Consider the following 19,162-nt stretch of genomic DNA (forward strand, 5'->3'; position numbering starts at 1 on the left):
TCTCAACGCGTCCGCTGAAATCTGCGCTGTATCGTTCCATTATTACTTGTCGGGTTTAATTTTACTTTGACTTGGTCTTGGCTTTGGTTTCAATGTTTCTTGCTGTTTGTGGTGATGTTGAAAGATAATATAAAGGAAATGAACAGCTGAGCGTGTTGCCTTTTTAGTTTTGATGGAGATATTGTGGGCGTCAAAGCATAAAGCATTTTTATTAGTAACTTAGCAGCTTATTTTTATAGCAGCAAGAGTATTATCATGCATGGAGTTAGTTAATGATAGGCTAATATTATTAGATACACATAGGTACGTTCCACTCGTTGTAAAAATGAGCTATAGTGGCCACTTATACCCCGATTAAATGAACCTTAAAAATTGAATATGTAAGTTCGATATTAAACAATTGAATGATATCAGGTATTCCAAAAATCCAACAATTTCAACATAGTCCCCTATTGTAAGTGAAGCATGCACACGAAATATTTAATCCCAACGTTAATCACAAACGTATGCCTCCAAAATGCTTGAAATTGTATTCGGAATTAATAAAGGGAATTATCACGAGCTCGCCGCAGTCGGGACATTTGGACAGGTTCCAGATCAGGTAGCGGCTCATTTATCAAAACTAGACCTTAATACACACGTAATAAGAGTCCCCGCAGAATGCGACTATAGTGAAATATGCTTGCAAGGCACCAATAATAAGCTGCAGGAGATTGTATGTTAATTTTGCAATTCGGAAACTGTTTGCTGCTTAAAATACGCTGAGGCATGTTGTCTAGGTTTTAATATAGTGGTTTTCATAAATAATAGTGGCATTATGAAAAGGCGTCTCAATATAGATAGAGCAACAGTAGTTTCTGGTTCTGGTAATCCATTAAGCTACATACATGAGTTAACACTTTCAGCACCAATCGCCCCATTTCCAATACAAAATTAACACACCTTGCATGCTCTTGGCAGGGAATTTGTTAAAAATATAAATAAAAGTACCTCTCTTCTATATATTTGTATATTCTGTCGACTACTTAAAAAAATAATCAATACATGCAACTTTCACTCAAAAAGACTCCAAAAGCGACTTCTTTACTTAGGTCCAGCTCTCGCTAACTTTGCCCATATTCAGGTGAATATTATACTCCAGATCTGAGTATTACAAGTTTCCCCCGAGACCCAAGCAACTAAGCTATTTCTTGACGTCTGATTCCTGATGTAGATTGCTTATTACACTTGCTCGTCCACCGTCCCCGGAGAGTTGCCGATACCTCGATACGGAGATATGTTTAAATCGGTTGAGGTTTTAAGTTAGAAACGCGTTTTGTTGTCCGTTGAGGTTATTTTTGATTATTACTAGAGATTTAATATTGTCTTCGGTTACCGCGATAGTTACTCATGAAATAAAACTATTAAAACGGATTATATCGCGTATATTGAATTTATTCTACATCCCGTCAACCGTCAACGGGTGACCACGAACGCTGTAAAGGGTTCGAAACGTCGGGATGTAGAATTAATTCAATATACGCGATATAATCCGTTTTAATAGTTTTATTTTACTAGAGATTTGTTTCAACTATTCTTCTTTGTATTAAGTGTACAATTTTTAGCAACAAAACTTCTAGTAGATATAATTATGTTTTTTTAATGTTCATGTTAAATTACATGTTATTTCTGAATGCAGTATTAAAAATGAGAACGTAGCTTCTATTTTATTTCAGCGGCTTTTCGTATATGACTCTTAAATTATGTTAACATTCCTCCAATCGGTAATTTAAGGTATATTTTCAGTTTTCTCCTGCGCGACTGCCACTACGGCGCACTCGTCGTAAGATGGCGGCTGGTCGAGCTGCGCGAGCGCAGGCGCCGGCGCCTTCTCCGCCCGCACGGCCTTGATGTAGCTGTTCATCACCAGCAGGAACGTGATTGCTACACCTGGATTACAGAAAGTTTGTATTAATATAATAGCAGCTCAGTTTATTTTATTTATTAGCCGATTTTTATTTTATAGTCGATTTTTTTTTCAGATTTCTGTCAAATAGATAATGGTCCTTATTATGTAGGTACAATATAGTCAATATAATGCGTAATATCCTCGTATGCTCTAAAAGAAGCTTCCCCTGTTTCGAATTTCGATAAACAAGTGAGCATAAGTTGTGGTTTCATAATTCCCGCCTAGAATGAGGAGCTCTAAACAACAGCCAAATTGTAGGAAGGTATCTAAAAACGAATGAAAAAAAAAACAAAACAAAATTAGCCCTTATGAGTTTGTCATAACGAGACACAATTTAACAGGTGTTGGCTAAGTTTTATGAACAAGGGTTAAATATCAATAAAGTTCAATTTAAGCCCTACCACAACTGCCTTAGCAAGTTAGCAGTGTCAAACTGTCATATTCGGTAACGACTGTGTAACTTACATTCTATACATCTCGCTCGCACTAATATGCGATTACGAGCGAAATGCATAGAAAGTAAGTTACGCACACGCTAGTGAATATGTCAGTGTCAAACTGATGGCAGCCGTACATAACATTATCTTATACTTTTAAACGAGCAATTCTTGTATACTTATTTATATATTTATTTATATATATATATATATATATATATATATATATATGTATATATATTTCGGGGATCTCGGAAACGGCTCTAACGTCTAGGTTTTATCTCTGGGAAAGCTCGGTCGCCCAGATATTTTACTTTAACGGGACTTAATCGCGTATACCTACTTATGCTTTAAAATTAACTCCGACGTTTCGAGGACGGCATTATCCCCGTGGTCTCGTGGAAAAAAACTAAATAATAATGTGTGAAAACTATGGAAGTTAAAACAATGGAAACTTACAGATGTCGAGGATCTTGAGTACCCAGTAAGAATTGTACAGGGTGTCGGAATGAATTGTGAAGTGAAGCGGCGTGTACGCGAAGTACATCAGCTGGAGAACGATCTTGATGACGGATAAGCTGAAGAACATCCGCATGGTGTCGGCGTCTTTCTGTCAAATCAAAATACTACCATCAGAAGGGCTAATATGGCCGGCTCTTTATCATTTGTCACGTTCTAACAAGTATGTAAGTGCGAAAGTGACGCATGACATGACAGGTGATAAAAACGCTACCATGATACCGCTGCAGGCTACAGTACGGTTGTGTACAGTCAGCTTCAAAAGTAGCATATCAGGCTATGCGTTAAAAGTATCCACCATTCTCTGATAGCTTAACAAAAAGAGATATGTCTCTATATACTGGATGCGCAGTAATTAATGGATAACTTTCTAATCACTGACAGGGCCCACCTTAGGCTGGTTCAGAAAATGCACTTATAGGTCTAGTAAAAGTTTCGTGGTTTTCGAAATAATCGAACTTTTCTGTCTTATTAGCACTCACCTAACTTCAATCACCATCTAGGCCATATCTTTGTTTGTATAGATGTAAATGGCAAGTGTTACACCATTTTAGAATCAATATTACATGACAGCTGCCGCCGCCCTATTTTGATCAGTTCGTTAATAGTGTGTGTTGAACAGGGCTTTACTACAGGGCTATCGGAACATTCTTGCAAATTTTTCTAGTTTCATGCAAATTGATATATTCTTATATGTACTGTCAAGTTGGATGAGGTAGCAAGGGGCCGTTTGCACAATATTCATCCCATCTTTCCCATCCCTGACGATATTGTCCCTGGAGGACACAGCTCATCTTTATAGCAGCCAGGGATCATTGTTTATCCCGCTGAAAGAGGTTCAGGCGAAATTTACTTTGGGACGTAAACGGTGCTCTTGGTAAACAGGGTATCTATTTTAGAAATAAATATATAAAACAAAATGTTGTAGGAATTCGTGCAAAAATCGATTGCCTCACGTATTCTTAATAAAGAATCAAATATCATTTTTGGTACAAGCTTTTATCGCTGACAGTACTTTTTTACCACATCCAACTAATACTCATCGAGACAATTCTAAAAGCCCCGAACACAGTTAGGTTGCGTTGTTTCATCACATAGTTCTATGGCCACCTCCTTTGTCCATCATCAGATCAGCTTTATGGTACATAATAATATTGCATTGTCACCCGACTTACATATGTATGCAAATTTTTACCTCAAACGGAAATCGGAAAGTGGGCCAAATTTAGCTTCCAAGGTTTGACTCATTCTAACAAACCAACTATTAATATAATAACAAGGCAAGTTAAATAAAAGCTTGTAATAAGAATAGATTACCTATCGTTTTTGAGAGCGCCCATTCTTTTAAAAAGTAATAAAGGTTGCTAATTACGTAGAAAACATTAACGCAAATATAATTCCAAGATTTGGTAATACCACTATACCAGTTTTCACAAGTCGCGTTAATGGATTAAGCCACTTCGTATAAAAACACTGTTCATTGTTTTTACCGCTCCTCGGAAATAAAACCGTGCGCATTTTACTTAACTAGCAAGAGGTATTAAAATAAATACGCATCCAGTAGAGTGCAACCGCTGAAACCTATATTTATGGAACATGTTTCATTTTCTCGAGTATATTTTTGCGCCGTTTAAAGCTTAATATACTTAAATTTAATGGGTAAATAATATTTTATATAAATAAGTCCTTTTGAAAATACACCTCAAATATTACTTAGGAATACAATACAAAAATAATATGATACAATTTTGAAACATTTAGATCGAACTATTTACTTAAGATCGAAGAATATGAATGAATGAAATCGTTTATTTCAGGCAACTAGTTATATTGGTGAAATTATATCATGAGAAAACAAATTTCCAAATCGTCCCCATAATATAAGTATTGAGTGTTGACAACATAGAAAAAGAATGATTTATACGATTTATCAGTATCACCCTATAAACATACTATTTTGCTGAACGTAACGCAACTGGAAAATAATGGATGTATTCGCTACCAATATTTTTAATATTTTTGTTGCAAGAATGCAGTTTCTTTGCGAAAGTAAAACACGCAATATTTGTCAGACATTTCAAAGTAGCTAAAATGCATATTATGTTCATTAGTCATACCATCGACATTCGTGTCTAATCGTGAATGTTACGGTTATGAAAACAATACTCGGTAAATAATATCATTACCATACGTCATTGGTGACTCGGATGACAAAATAAAAACCTAGAGAATAAAATTCAGTAGCAAAAAAGTTGCGAAATAAATGAGAGCGAGTAGAAATTTTACATTTGAATGTTTATGTCAAATTTCATGATATATCAGAATATCGTTTTAAAATGAGAGCATAAGTTCGAGTGTATGGCGTCTAGATTCATATGATGCTTAAATAACTAACCTTATATAGCGCCGTAATGTAGGACACCACAAGCCTCAGCCACACAACATGGATGACTATGTTAATCAGATCTATCAAATACAGATGCACCATGCCAGGGTAGCAGCGAGGGGTACCCCGGACCCCCAGACTGTCGTAGTAGCCAAGGACTAGGGGGAAGGGGTAGAAGCCGTGGGTCCCGATGTTGATGACGACTAGGAAGGGCTCCAGCCATGACCAGTTTATATTGTGGAGCTGCACAAACAAATTGAATTGGTTACAGGATACAACTTTAAAATTAGGGCATTGAAGAAACGAAAGCCAACTAAACAGTTTTGAAAATTTAATATTTTTTGTCAAAAAAACTATTTGCCTTCTGAGATCCAGAAGCACTAGTTTTGTTTATGAACTTGAAACTCTTAGTCGCTCAATACAAGTTTAGATCGTAGAATATGTATTTTTTTGGCGGGGTCTCATCTAAGGATCTGTTTTCTGTATGATAGTATGTCTCTGAAACTGTTTTTTAAATACCTATTCTATGTAAATGTTGGCAAGAAGTTTTTTTGTACCATAAACTTACCATAACAACAAAATAAGAATCCAGATATTTTGCTTAACATACATGATCAATTTTACATTATTATAACTTACAATATTTAAATCCACATCGCACGAGAAGAAATTTGTTACAGCTGATAATATGACGAGATGGCAGCCTAAATCCACTGTACTGGCAATCTGTCCAAAATAACAAGCCAAAGTGAATAAACAAAACTTAATTAAGATCAAAATAAAACAATGTATTTTGATGAAAGTCTAATCTTAGTCATTGATTTTCCAATTATTTACAAAGCAAGCGTTCCGTTTCGTTACCAATGTGGTGTGTCTAATTAATATGTACCATTAAGATTTAACATCAAAGGCAATCTAATTATAGTGTAAGAAAACTAATTACAGATGTAGTGCATATTTAATTATTTTCCTTCGTATTTTCTCGGAAACTTTCGTATTTGTCATGCTGCTTCAATCAACCAACAAAAAGCTAGTACTGTGTACCGAGACTGACTGAAATACGTAGCAAGACACGTTCGTACGTTTCCGTAAAAATACAAAGGAAAATAATTATCTGTATTCGTTTGGCATTGTATAGGAAATGTTACAATTACATATAGCATTTATAATTTAATTTTTGTCATATCATATTGGCTCTGTTTTTAATCGACTATAAAAAGGAGGTGGTCTTCAATTAATCGGGAACTTTTGCTTTTTTTAGTTTGTTTTAACGAGGTAATGTCGCCAGCATCCTTGGTAGGTACAATGCCTCAAGGGCCTATTTTAGATTTAAGCTAGTTATTAATTTCGTTTGTTTTATTATATTTCCCAATTTCTAAGAATTCTAAGAGACGGCTAAACCGATTAGGGAAATTATTTTTGTTTTGTTTCCAAAGGCATATTTTACACTTGATGCCACTGTTAATACGTCGCGTCAGGAACTTTTCATTGGATCTTGGAAAAATCGAGGGAACTCTTCAAATATTCCTTAAGTATTTGCTCTCGGAAAGCATAATTTGGTGAAGTGGAAATGTTGGAACCACGAATTCGGTAATTTTCGTTTAAAATTATATTTTTTCCATACGTACCAGGTTTAAATAACCGATGAAGAAACATCTAGCGCGCAAGTGCCGCACACCGCAGCACATGTCTCGCCAGTCCACCGCCATTTTCTACAGATAACAGATAAGCAAACTGTAACATAAACTTTGGAAATAAAATAGGAATGGAAGTTTTAAGACTGAGTCGACCGTCCAGACAAGCTGTCATGGTCCCATTTTTATCACCTGTCATGCTATGCGTCACTTTCGTACTTACATATTTGTTAGAACGTGACTACCATGGTGACAAATGATAAAGAGCCGGCCATCTTAGCCCTACAGTAATGCAGCTGCAGTTGACATCCGTACGTCACCTTTATACCTAAAGTGTAATTCTATAGAACTTGCTAACTATGTAAACAAAAGTCACTAGTAAATTCATATTTTTTGACACTTTCAATATTATGGCGGTTTTATTCACATAGTTAGCAAGTTCTAAGTATAGAATCACACTGCAGAATACCTAAACGTGACATCACGTTATTATGGGACATATCTTGAAGTAATTTTTGTTATATACAGAACCTTCCCGACTACCGATGACTTATATGTTTGTAAACTATGATATTTATACCTTGGGAACAATAATGACGTACTATTTAAAAGGTGTCAGCAATTTAATGATTAGTCATCATTATCATCAAGTATTGCTGAACAAAGCATTTTAAAAGTAAAAGTACAGTAGAGTCCGGTTATAACGACGCCCAAGGGACCGCTGATATTACGTCGTACTAACCGGACGTCGCACTAAACGAACTGCTAATTTTAATATATTTTTTTAATCAAAATAATGACATCATTTTGTATTTATTAATACTTATGCGACAATCAACGAAAAAGAAAAACATTTTAATTAAAATATTCATTTACGTTAGTATTACAACACTTTGTCTTAAATGCAGAGACTTGTGTGTTTAGATGAAGCCACTTTTGTAGGTTCGCGTACTCACTCATCATCCGCAAATTACTCGAATCCCGTAAAATAAAAAGTCTTAATTTTTAGGGATCTAATAAAGGTGACAATCGTACATCGACAATCAAAAAATAAATAAGTTTTTTGTCAAACATTTCAATTTTGACTCAAGCCTTTATCGCGGACTGTTTACTTTTGTTTCAACAAGCAACCGGCCTATACTCAATTGAGACAATTCTTACAAACCCAAACTCAATTAGGATGCGTTGTTTTATCAAAAAGTTCCCAATATGGCCACCTCCAGCTCGAAGGTACCAAAATATTGCATTGTCACCCAACTTACATAATTATGTATGTGAAGTTTAAGCTCAATTGAATAATGCGAATTGGGTTTTATTTAGTTTGCAAGATTACGAAAAGTCACAGTTTTTCATCTTGCTGCGTATAGACAAAGGGGGGAGGGGAGTTGGGTGCACGGGACGGAGTAAGCTTCTTACCAACAATTTATTTGTAAAAATTACGTCGCTCGTCGTTGTAACCGGACTTGACGGACGGATTTTGTGTCAATTTCCGCCGTTAAAAGCGGTCGGTCGTTATAAGCGGAGTCGTAATAAACGGTTGTACTTTCATAGTAGCTCATACTAAAACCAAACAAGTGCCTATACTTACGTCGCTATAAGCGGTTGCCGGTTGGTTGTTATATGCGAAGTCGTACTAATCGGACTCTACTGTATTATCTGTTTTAAAGTCTTGCTTGCTTGCTTAATAATATTTGGTTTAATAGGTAATTTTAAGGTTACAGTAGTAACATTGCAACAGTAACGCTGCTGCAGTAGACATCTGAATGTCACCTTAACAAACATCTAAACATACAAACTTATGCATTCATAATATTAACATAGTCAGGTTCTATTTTACATGTTTTATATAATAATAAATTATGGTATTTTTCTTCGCTGCAAAATCAATGTCCTATATTTTTTGAACAAACTGTTTTTATTTGTTAGCCCCACACGTTGGCAAATGCAATGTATATATTGCATCTAATACCTACTTATTATTTACTATCGAATTTATATTGTAGTTATTCATACTAACATTAAACTGATTTTACGGTTTAACTCACGTATTACGAGCTAGAGTCTGTGCGGAAAGAGAAGAGTCGTGGAATGTATTGGGCCCCATACATTCCACGACTCTTCTCTTTCCGCACAGACTCTAACACGAGCAACCGAAAGTAACTAAAAAACTCACAACGTGACTAACTCGTAATAGCCAACTCATGTGAGTTAAACAGTTAAATTAGTTTAATTTATTACAAAGTGATCATTTTCACATTGTCCGCGACTCGACATCGGATGAAAAAGACAGCTGTGCCCCATGGCCCATTGGCATCATAGACCTTATTTTCATATTTGTATTAACGCTTTCTTTTGAACTAAATATGAAAAGCACTCAATAGTCAATAGTCAATAGTCAATAGTCAAAATATACTTTATTCATGTAGGCCTAGCAACAAGCACTTATGAATCGTAACATACTTATAAATTATCTTAAGCTAATTATCAGAGCAATTTATTGATGTTATTATTCCATAAGAATATTGGATTATTATACAAATCAAATTAAACACAAATTAAATTAAATTAAGAATTTCACAAAAGGATCGTCAAACATGAAAAAAAACTGTATAAAAAACACTAGAATGTTTCTAGAATAAAATCTAAATGTCAAAACTCTTTACATTTTATATCTTTGTCGTTTCCGATATCGGATCGGACAATGCGAAAACGCTCTCACTTCAATGGTAAAATCAAAAAAAGGTAATTCGCCAGTAACTGGCCACCCTAAACTAAAAATTAATTCTATTCACCTATAAACAGAATTCATATTAGTATAAGGGTTCAATAACTGGCCAGCCTTCTATACCTAGCCACCTTATACTAAAATGAATTCATTTTTATAGGTGAATAGAATTCATTTTAAGTTTAGGGTGGCCAGTTACTAACAGCGGGCCAGATACTGGCGAATTACCCTACCTAAAAGTAGTATCGGACAAGTGAAGAATTGTTTGAAGTTGATCATGGCCAGCGAGATATATGTGTTAATTGTTTAATTAAATTGCAATTTAAGAATAATTTTCTGATTCTTCCATTATGTATGGGAGACAGCACACTAGGTACCTACCTACATTATTCTATTGCAAACTAAAAAATTAAATTAACTTTATCAATGTGCAATAGAGCTTATTTATGTGCGAGCAGTCGGAAAAACACTTTTCTAGTAAGGTAAACGTACTAGTGCTCGACATGCTAATGCCCAATAGATGGCACCCTGCTGTCACCTCTATTGACAATGACTTAAGTTTCAAGATGACATGTACGTTTACCTTATTGTTGTACAAAATATCTTTTCATGTCCACAATAAATTGTTGGCACATCTAATTTCATTCGAATTACGTGTACTTATACTTTAAACATTTCTCTTTAGTAAATGAATGATACGATCTTTACACCCAAGAATAACACTAACGTTATTATGCTACGTGACTCAAGCATACAAGCGTGAAATTAACCAAAAACAGTTTACACATACCTCAGCAAGTCTAAAATCTAGTTTTTGAACTAAATAGTTTTAAACACACTAAATATATCAATCACACAGCACGGAACTCGGTGGCAGTATCAACAAAACTGTCGATGCGTGGAAACCAAGCACTTCAATGCAATTTACCTCATGAAAACAATTGAACATTAGACAAACTCGTCACTTACGAATTTCAACTCTATTGTATGGCATTATACTGTTGATATTATAACGGTTATGATAGCAGTGTTAGTTCGTTAGCGTTTAATGAGTGATGTCTATCTATGTGTGCTTTGCGTCGGTGTAGAGAACGTGCATGTGTGTGCTTCGGGGAAAGAGCGTGTGCGCATGAAATATGTTCATTTGAGGATAAAACATCGTTGTGGCGAATATAGTCGCGGTTTCAGTTGTCTTCTATTACTACAATAATAGACATTGTAGGTATGCATCGTATAACTCCATAAAAAACATTATGTACCTGTAACTGAATACACGTTCGTAGCAGCATTGGGGAAACTATTTTTTTTCCAATGTTAATGTGTTTAAAAAATATCTTTTTTAAAATAAATAATATTTAGTTTCATAACTAGCAACAACAAAAAAACGCATTTTTCTTATGAAGTACGGACGAAACATGAGTCTCTCCCACGACAAAGCGACGTATTGTGGATTTAGATATTTGACGACCATACAAATAACACAATAAATTGAAAACACTTATTTTTCATGAATGAATGCCCGGTCCCCAAGCACAGATTCACAATCCGTTGTTTTCAGCTTATTGTAATCATCGACACTTAATTCATTCAACTGAGCGTGCAACAACTTACTCCTTTAAACTAGACTTTATCGTTAATAAAATAAAGTGCTAAGTCGCAATAAACTATTATCGCCTACAATTTGCCGGCCGCTCGTCTCTTATACAATATGCACGAGCCTGGGCCTTGAGGCAGATACATAATGCATCGCTGATGGCACACCTGGCAGAAATATCGATCGGCCATTGGAAATAGTAATCTGACCGTATGTCTGTGGATTTAAATAATCGCCAACGGCACGAAAATTGATATTTTGAAATGGATTAATTTTGACGTGAAGTGAACGTGACAGCGGTATGGAGTCAAGCAATGATTTAAATGATACCTAAATGAACAAAAATAATGGGAATGTGCATTAAATAGAAATTCGTGAAATGGTAGTAGCTTACCAGAGTCAGTTACAGGTAAAGAATAACAAAGATTCATTATACATTATTTGCAATAAAAAACGATGTAGGTAGAAGGCGACATGAGTCCATCGAATGAATTTAGGTACAATAACTATATTGTAATAATAATTATAATGATCTGATCGACGTTTGACGTACTAAACTTGTATGAAAATCAAGATATTGTCTGGTCATATTCAACATGTTTTAACGACAGATCGTTATCTCCTGGATCTCACATTCTTTGCTTATCTATGCTTTTGAATTTGGTACCTTGTCTTTTTTAATATATATTGTTTAAATTTGTTAATTATGAAGGCCTCTACATATCTAGACATGAGAAATGGCGCTTAAAAGGTTAAACTATATCTTCTATCTTAATTCTAATTATTAATGTTATTGTTATTAGTAGTACCAAGTAAGCAGCAAGCACTTCCGCGCCGCGCGTCTATTTCCATAATGATGTTTGATGGCGTATCGTTTCGCGCAATTTGCTGAATCCAGGTCGCTTATTACTGCTCGGTGCTCTATTTACGTACTCAGCGAGTGGCCGAGCCGATAATGCACTTTCTTTGTTATATTATTACCTATGCTATAGTTCGTTTTTTTTAGCATTAGAAAAAAGGTAAGCGATCTTGACATGTCTTTTAATTGAAAAACGCTTTTTAAAAATCAGTAACTTATACTTATGAAAGCGGAAGAATATAAATGATCGTATTAGATTCATAATTGTTACATATTTGACGTGACTTATTTTTAAAACATGTTTTTCAATTAAAATACACATCAAGATTGTTTACCTTTTTTCTAATGCTAATAAAAACGAAGTATAGATTGTTTAACACATCTCTCATTCAGCATCTTGGACATGTGCAGAAGAATACACGGTTTTAGAAAAAACTGGCCAAGTGCGAGTCGGTCTTGCGTTCCAAGGGTTCCGTACTTGTCCAACTCACGCTTGACTGCACATTTATAATAGGTTTTCCTATCATCTATAGGTAAAGAACTATTTTGTGTATTTTTTTCACAATATTAGACTCAGTAGTTTCGGAGATAAAGAGGGGGGAATAGTCGGACAGACAAACAGACGCAGGAGTGATCCTATAAGGGTTCCGAGTTTTCCTGTTGAGGTACGGAACCCTAAAAATTATCAAAAGATCCAAAGTGTCCTGCGTGTCAGTCTGCAATGTTCCTGCCGAGACATTCCCAAGGTACAGTCAAGGAATTTAATTTGAGTACTATTTTGTACCTTGTCACAGTGACAATGAATATGAAAGTCGCTAGGGACATCATACCATTGTCACTGTGAAAAGGTACGAAATGGTACTGAAATTAAATTATTTGACCGTTACGTAGGTACGGTATAGGTGTAAGCTTCTTCAAGAAAGGAGTGTCTAAACTTATACACAATAAATAATATGACACTCTTAGTGTAAGGCCTGAGTGGACGCTCGAAGTGGAGCGTTCGGCGGGGTGTGCAGCGTGGCGTCGGGCTCTCAAGTAATTTGAGCAGCGTGCACTAAGGCCGCTCCTATACGCTTGCATTTGTCTAACATGCACGCCGCACGCCCCGCCCTGCTGCACGCCCCGCCGAACGCTCCGCTTCGAGCGTCCACTCAGGCCTAGCACTAAGTGTAGGGTTTGCAATCCGGATGCGAAATGTATGAAATTATCCGGATCTGGATCCGGATCCGCGGATCTTTCCATACATTTCGGATCCGTCGTGCAAACCCTAACTAAGTGTAATTCTCTCCCCGCTGCACACCCAACTCGAGCGTCCACTCAGGCCTTACAATTAGAGTTACATAATTGTGACAAAGCCTCTATTATCAAGGCGTTAAAGTGTACGTTTAAATATTTTAGAGCACCATGGCGGCTCCGATATATCTAATGGCGACTGTACATTTTGACCGTATTTGACAAGAATAAGTTAAATAAAATTTAACCATTTTTGAGTAAATATAACAATGAGATTTAACTAAACTAAATACCTGAGATACATTCACGAAAGCGCATTTTTGCTAAATTCTCCTATTTCTGTTTCGTTTTAGTGCTATAAATTACGTTCGTTTGTTACTGAGCTAACACCATTATATAAGATATACCTACAAGCGTAGAATACCAACAAATTGAAAGGATATCGGGATAGCGCTCAGATTCCAATTTATATCTTTGTTTTTGTTCAAAAAGTTTCCCTTTTAAATTTGCTCGTTGGTGAAATCAGGGTTGGCACATAAAAACTTATTTCATTTGGCAACGCGGATATCTGTCAATATGCTGAGTCCGGTGAAAAGTTAATGTACTTCTTAGAACTTTTGGAGATAAGTTACAATAACAAAATCTTATCGATTTGATTGAACAAATGGAAATACTATTAAATGTCAGCAAATGTTAAACGTGTCATGTCATCGTCATCATATTCGTCGATAATAAGTAAAAGAAGAAGTCGCGTTCTTATTTAATTGATATAATATATTCAACATGGGCGACTTTGCGTACAATCACAAAAATGTAGGCTAATAAACTTTGCTTTCCTAAATATTATTTTAATTTGTAAAAACACTATAATAGTTATTGATTTTACAAGGGGGCTAAGTTGTTGTTTAACTCCTCGTGCTAATATTGAAATCAGAGTGAGCGAAAGATTCCAAAATTCAGCCTTGAGCGTAGCGACTGGTTCCAAAAGTTGAATCTTGGCGTGGCGAGAGTTTCAACGCATGAGGGTTAAATTTAAAATCATCACTTGAAAGTAAATTCAACCCGCTAACATGGGGAAACAATTCAAAAGTTACATCAAAATACTTTGCCACTCTTGTGGATAAAATGAATGCAAGAAGCATAAAGAGAAGAGTTAAAAGTATTTTGCCAACCCTAAGCTCAACGAGCAAAGGCGATAAAGGTATCGCGCTAATTCCTAGTAAGCCGCCTTTTTGTATCATCCAATTCTGAAATGAAAACGAAATTGCCGTTACCCTGGCTCCACTCTGTCAAACTGAAGCGATAACATAACAGTTAAAAACTTAAGACTACATAAAAATCTACATTACGAGTAATTCACACATTCGAGGTTTTTGTTGAGATATTATTACTTATGATACGAATAAAGTCAACACGGGTACCTAAGTGTGTAGGTTATAGGCGCACCAAAATTGAAGCACTTGTGAAGATTGTGCAGTTTGAATGATCATAGTCGTTGAACTTTAACCTTTAACTAAGATGACGTGCAAGTGACAAACACTAGTAGTCTCTTTTTTTTATTTGACTAGAGGATAGAAGACAGAGTTTCTTTTAATCATGCCATTTATTTTACGCATTTGAATATGAAGGTGCAGAGACGCAATCGAAATAATAATACTAAAATACATTTTTTTTTCACCTTTGTCAGTGCCACAATTCCCGCATTTTCTTTGCGTATTTTAAGTCAATAGGTGTCATTATGTTGAATGAATTGAGAGCGTGTATTCGTATTTTGCCTTTTCATTGATGCCATATTACTCCTTTTCATCATGATTCCAAAATGATGCGAAATAGATAAACCGACAAATATTCTAGTCAAAACCACCCAACTAAATTGGCTTCAGAGTTTGATTGACACGTCATAAAACGACAATCGTAGACACAAAGCGACGTGGTGCCTAAAATCGGAACGACAGCAAATGGCCGGACGAATAATGCCGGTTTACACTAGGCGAGTGATTAAGTAGCAGATTGATGAGGGTGAATGTCTGGAAAGAGGAATGACAGCAAATATTCAAGCGAATAAGACTAGTTTACACGAGGTGGGTGATTAAGTAGCAGCTCAACAACGAACGAGTGCCTGCAATGCCTGCATGAGACAGATAGTACGAGTACTGGGACAATTACTAGGATTTTTTAGCTTTTCACATGACTTTTCTGTGAACAGTAATCTCTACTCATTTCTGCTTTTTGTATTACCAAATTGTGGATACCTACGTCCCCCAAGCGGAGGGATTGGGTAGCTAATAGCATTCTACAGAAGGCGTGAAATTACCTGTCACGTGTGGCCAGGCACTCCTTTACTATAGGTAGGTAATTAGGTACACAGAGAAAACGAAAGGCCAAAATTTGAAAACCATTTTTTTAATAACAAGACAACTTTACTAGGAAGCATCTCGATTTGCACAACGTAAGGGCCACCCCACACTAGCGTCTCCCGAGCGTCGGTGTTTAGTCAACTCTATGGGTGCTGCTCGACGCAACGTTGGCGCAACTGCGCAGCGACGCCATTTTCCATAGCGCTGATTAGACGCCGACGCTCAAAACACAAGTGTGGCGTGGCCCTAAACTGTCCTTAACAATAAAACGATACTGCTCATTCTGTTTTATATTTCCGTATGAGTACCTAACAAACGGAGAAGGACTGCATTAGTTAGCACTAAATCCGTGCGTTTCGGGTAATACTCGATTACTATGCATGGGTTCCGACGCATTAATCAAAGTCCAATAAGTTGAGGAAGCTAATTGACCGTGTGATGTGACGACTAGATTATACTTCACTGACCCCTTATCATACAGCTGCGTGTTTAGAACTTGAAACGTAATGTTACCGATCGGTCGTATTTTAAGTGGTTTTTTGTGTATGACATGATGCTTTCTGGTTAGTTAAGATAAAGATAAAGATGTGTGTGATGAAAGTCTGTAGTTTGTACGTACCTATTCCAATAGGAAAAAAAAGATTTCAAGTTATATCTCGTGATCTAAATTGGATTACTAACATTTTAGAGTGAATACATTACTGATTCAATATTCTTATAGCTTGTGACCATTTCTTCGACAGTCAATAGCACAATAAGAAGCTAAGCGATATACGTATGCGAAAAATAATTAAGTTATTTAGTTCTTACTAAATAAATAGGTTTATTTTGCTCAATATCCTATAACCAATTTTGTAACAGATAGGACATAGCTCGCAAGTCCGAAGTTATGTGTAAGTAAGTAGTAACAAAATATTTCGTTATCTAGGCACTGGTATTAATTTGCATATCTATCAGTGTATCAAAAGTGAATAACGAGAACTCATCCCGAGTCCTTCGTAACATTTCTCAAAGCTTTCCACTTTCGAATGTAATCTGAAGCAAACACCGCTTCTCAAAGTTTAGCCACGAACCGATCTTGTGGAGAACAGAACTACATTGCATAAAGCTCTGCAACGGTATTGGATAACGTAACTATGTAACGCTTGCTTACTTCGTACAGTCAGCAAGCTCTTGTTTACCATCTATGAGTGGGTCATACACATTTTATTGTATATATTTACGAGGATTGGACGAATGCTTTTCCATACAAACGTAGACAAATGAAAACTGGACACAATTTGATGTAATACGTATCAACCACAGCTATGCCCCTTCGTTTTATTTTTAGGGTTCCGTACCCAAAGGGTAAAAACGGGACCCTATTACTAAGACTTCGCTGCATGTCTGTCCATCTGTCCGTCTGTCTGTCACCAGGCTGTATCTCATGAACCGTGATAGCTAGGCAGTTGAAATTTTTACAGATGATGATTTCTGTTGCCGCTATAACAACAAATACTAATCATAACCCTCCTTTTGCGTTGCCGTAGTCGGGTAAAAACAGAATAAAATAAATATTTAAGTGGGGCTCCCATACAACTAACATGTTTTTTTTTGCCGTTTTTTGGTTAATGGTACGGAGCCCTTCGTGCGCGAGTCCGACTCGCACTTGGCCGGTTTTTTTTAATGTATATAATATTTGCCACAACATAATAACACACACACACACACACATTATAATATTTTTCGTATTTTAGGACGACAACAACAACAACTACAACATAATTATAATATTTGCAGTAGGGCTATGATGGTCGACTGTATAAATGATATAATTGTATAAATGATGATAAAACTGACATTTTATCCAGTTTTTATTGATTTGTCGTCTTTTCCACTTTTGGCAGCGATAGTCGTTAAACGATTAACTGCATAACATGCTCGTTGGATAATATGTCACTTGTCTACTTTTCCAACTTAAACTTAGTTGATAAGTGGATAAGTTAAATGATATAAAAGACACTTGTCTAGATTTATACATTTTTATAACATTCATACCGTTTTGTCCACTTTGACAGCGATAGACGGTAAATGGCTACGTTTGTTGGATAGTTAGACATATAGTCGATTTTTGACTGCTAGCCTTTGATTAATTTATCGTGGTGCTCACTGGGCACGATAAGGTCCTCTCATGGTATAGAAGTGGTGAAAAATACAATTTTTAGGGTTCACTCGTGCGTCTGTCTGTCCGTCTGTCACAGCCTATTTTCACGGAAACGACTAGACCAATTAAGTTGAAATTTAGTACACATATGTAAATTAGTGACCCCTCACCCAAAGACGGACATGGCTTCCTCGCGTTGTCCCGGAATTTTGCCACGGCTCATAGGAGCCTGGGCAGCTTGGCAGCTAATCCCAGGAACTGGCGTGGGCACTAGTTTTTACGAAAGCGACTGCCATCTGACCTTCCAACCCAGAGAGTAAACTAGGCCCGTATTGGGATTAGTCCGGTTTCCTCACGATGTTTTCCTTCTCCGAAAAGGGACTGGTAAATATCAAATGATATTTCGTACATAAGTTCCGAAAAACTCATTGGTACGAGCCGGGATTTGAACCCGCGACCTCTGGATTGCAAGTCGCACGCTCTTACCGCTAGGCTACCAGCGATTTTTTTAAGTACAATAAATAGGTTAGAAGTTATTTAAGAAAATAGCCAAAAAATTACCCCCTCCCCCCCACCTTTATCTCCGAGATTACTGGGTCTAAAATTTTGGACTCGCACTTGGCCGGTATATTTTTTTTTTCAAATATAATATATACTATTTGAACTCCATTTGTATTCATATAAGAATATCATTACATTATTTGTAGGGATGGCAAAGATATCATTTCTTCTTGGCAGCTGCTGCCATGGAAGAAAAGCATCAACAAAGAAAAATTCAACGACGTGCCATAAGGGATACATGGAACCCTTTTGATATGCCCAACGAGGAGTTTCGGCACATATATAGAGTGCTCAAAGACTTGGCACTCTATTTGTGTGCCGACCTAGACGCCGACCTCAAACTCAACATGGCGACGGATTGCCGGCACATCTTAAAGTACTTAATTAAAGATATAATGTAGCACTGAGGACGTCACTTTCTGAGAACGCCACTTTCTGAGGACGTCACATTTGGAGTTCGTCACTTTTTTAGCATAGGTTAGGTACGATTTAACAGTATAAAATACCAGCACGAAAGATGTATGTAATGCCAGCAACCAGATTACCTGTTCGACATACGGTCGCTTTTATATCCTACATACCAACACCAATCTCTGTTTGCCTTACGCCTGACTGGTAGAGAATTCCATTTGGCAAAACGTCCTATGTTTCGTGCAATAAAGTGAAAATAGAGAGATTAATAATAATAAAAAAACAATCTAATTATGTTTAAATCAGAGTATTTAATTCAGAATACTTAAAAACTACAAGCACCAAAACATTTAGC

The 19,162-nt window shown here is 36.3% G+C and overlaps 1 protein-coding gene across 1 annotated transcript; it reads right to left on the reverse strand.

Moving 5' to 3' along the window:
• Positions 1 to 1,759: 1,759 nt before the first annotated feature.
• LOC134652665 (uncharacterized) lies at positions 1,760 to 7,024 on the reverse strand. Its single transcript, XM_063507831.1, has 5 exons — positions 6,919 to 7,024; positions 5,930 to 6,016; positions 5,300 to 5,533; positions 2,845 to 2,995; positions 1,760 to 1,929 (listed from the first exon to the last, which is right to left on the reverse strand). The coding sequence occupies exons 1-5, from the start codon at positions 6,997 to 6,999 to the stop codon at positions 1,769 to 1,771; spliced, it is 714 nt and encodes a 237-aa protein (XP_063363901.1). The 5' UTR covers positions 7,000 to 7,024; the 3' UTR covers positions 1,760 to 1,768.
• Between the last annotated feature and the right edge of the window lie 12,138 nt (positions 7,025 to 19,162).

Source organism: Cydia amplana, chromosome 1 (genome assembly GCF_948474715.1).
Source record: "Cydia amplana chromosome 1, ilCydAmpl1.1, whole genome shotgun sequence".
In the NCBI taxonomy this organism is placed as follows: Eukaryota; Metazoa; Arthropoda; class Insecta; order Lepidoptera; family Tortricidae; genus Cydia; species Cydia amplana.

Bases quoted from the DNA above. Each gene is read 5' to 3' on its own strand.
- LOC134652665 (XM_063507831.1), bottom strand. From the start codon at position 6,999: ATGGCGGTGGACTGGCGAGACATGTGCTGCGGTGTGCGGCACTTGCGC. The intron at 2,996-5,299 runs GTTAGTTATTTA...TTGATTTGACAG, and splicing joins ACATTACGGCGCTATATAAG to AAAGACGCCGACACCATGCG. The intron at 1,930-2,844 runs GTAAGTTTCCAT...TCTGTAATCCAG, and splicing joins ACTCAAGATCCTCGACATCT to GTGTAGCAATCACGTTCCTG.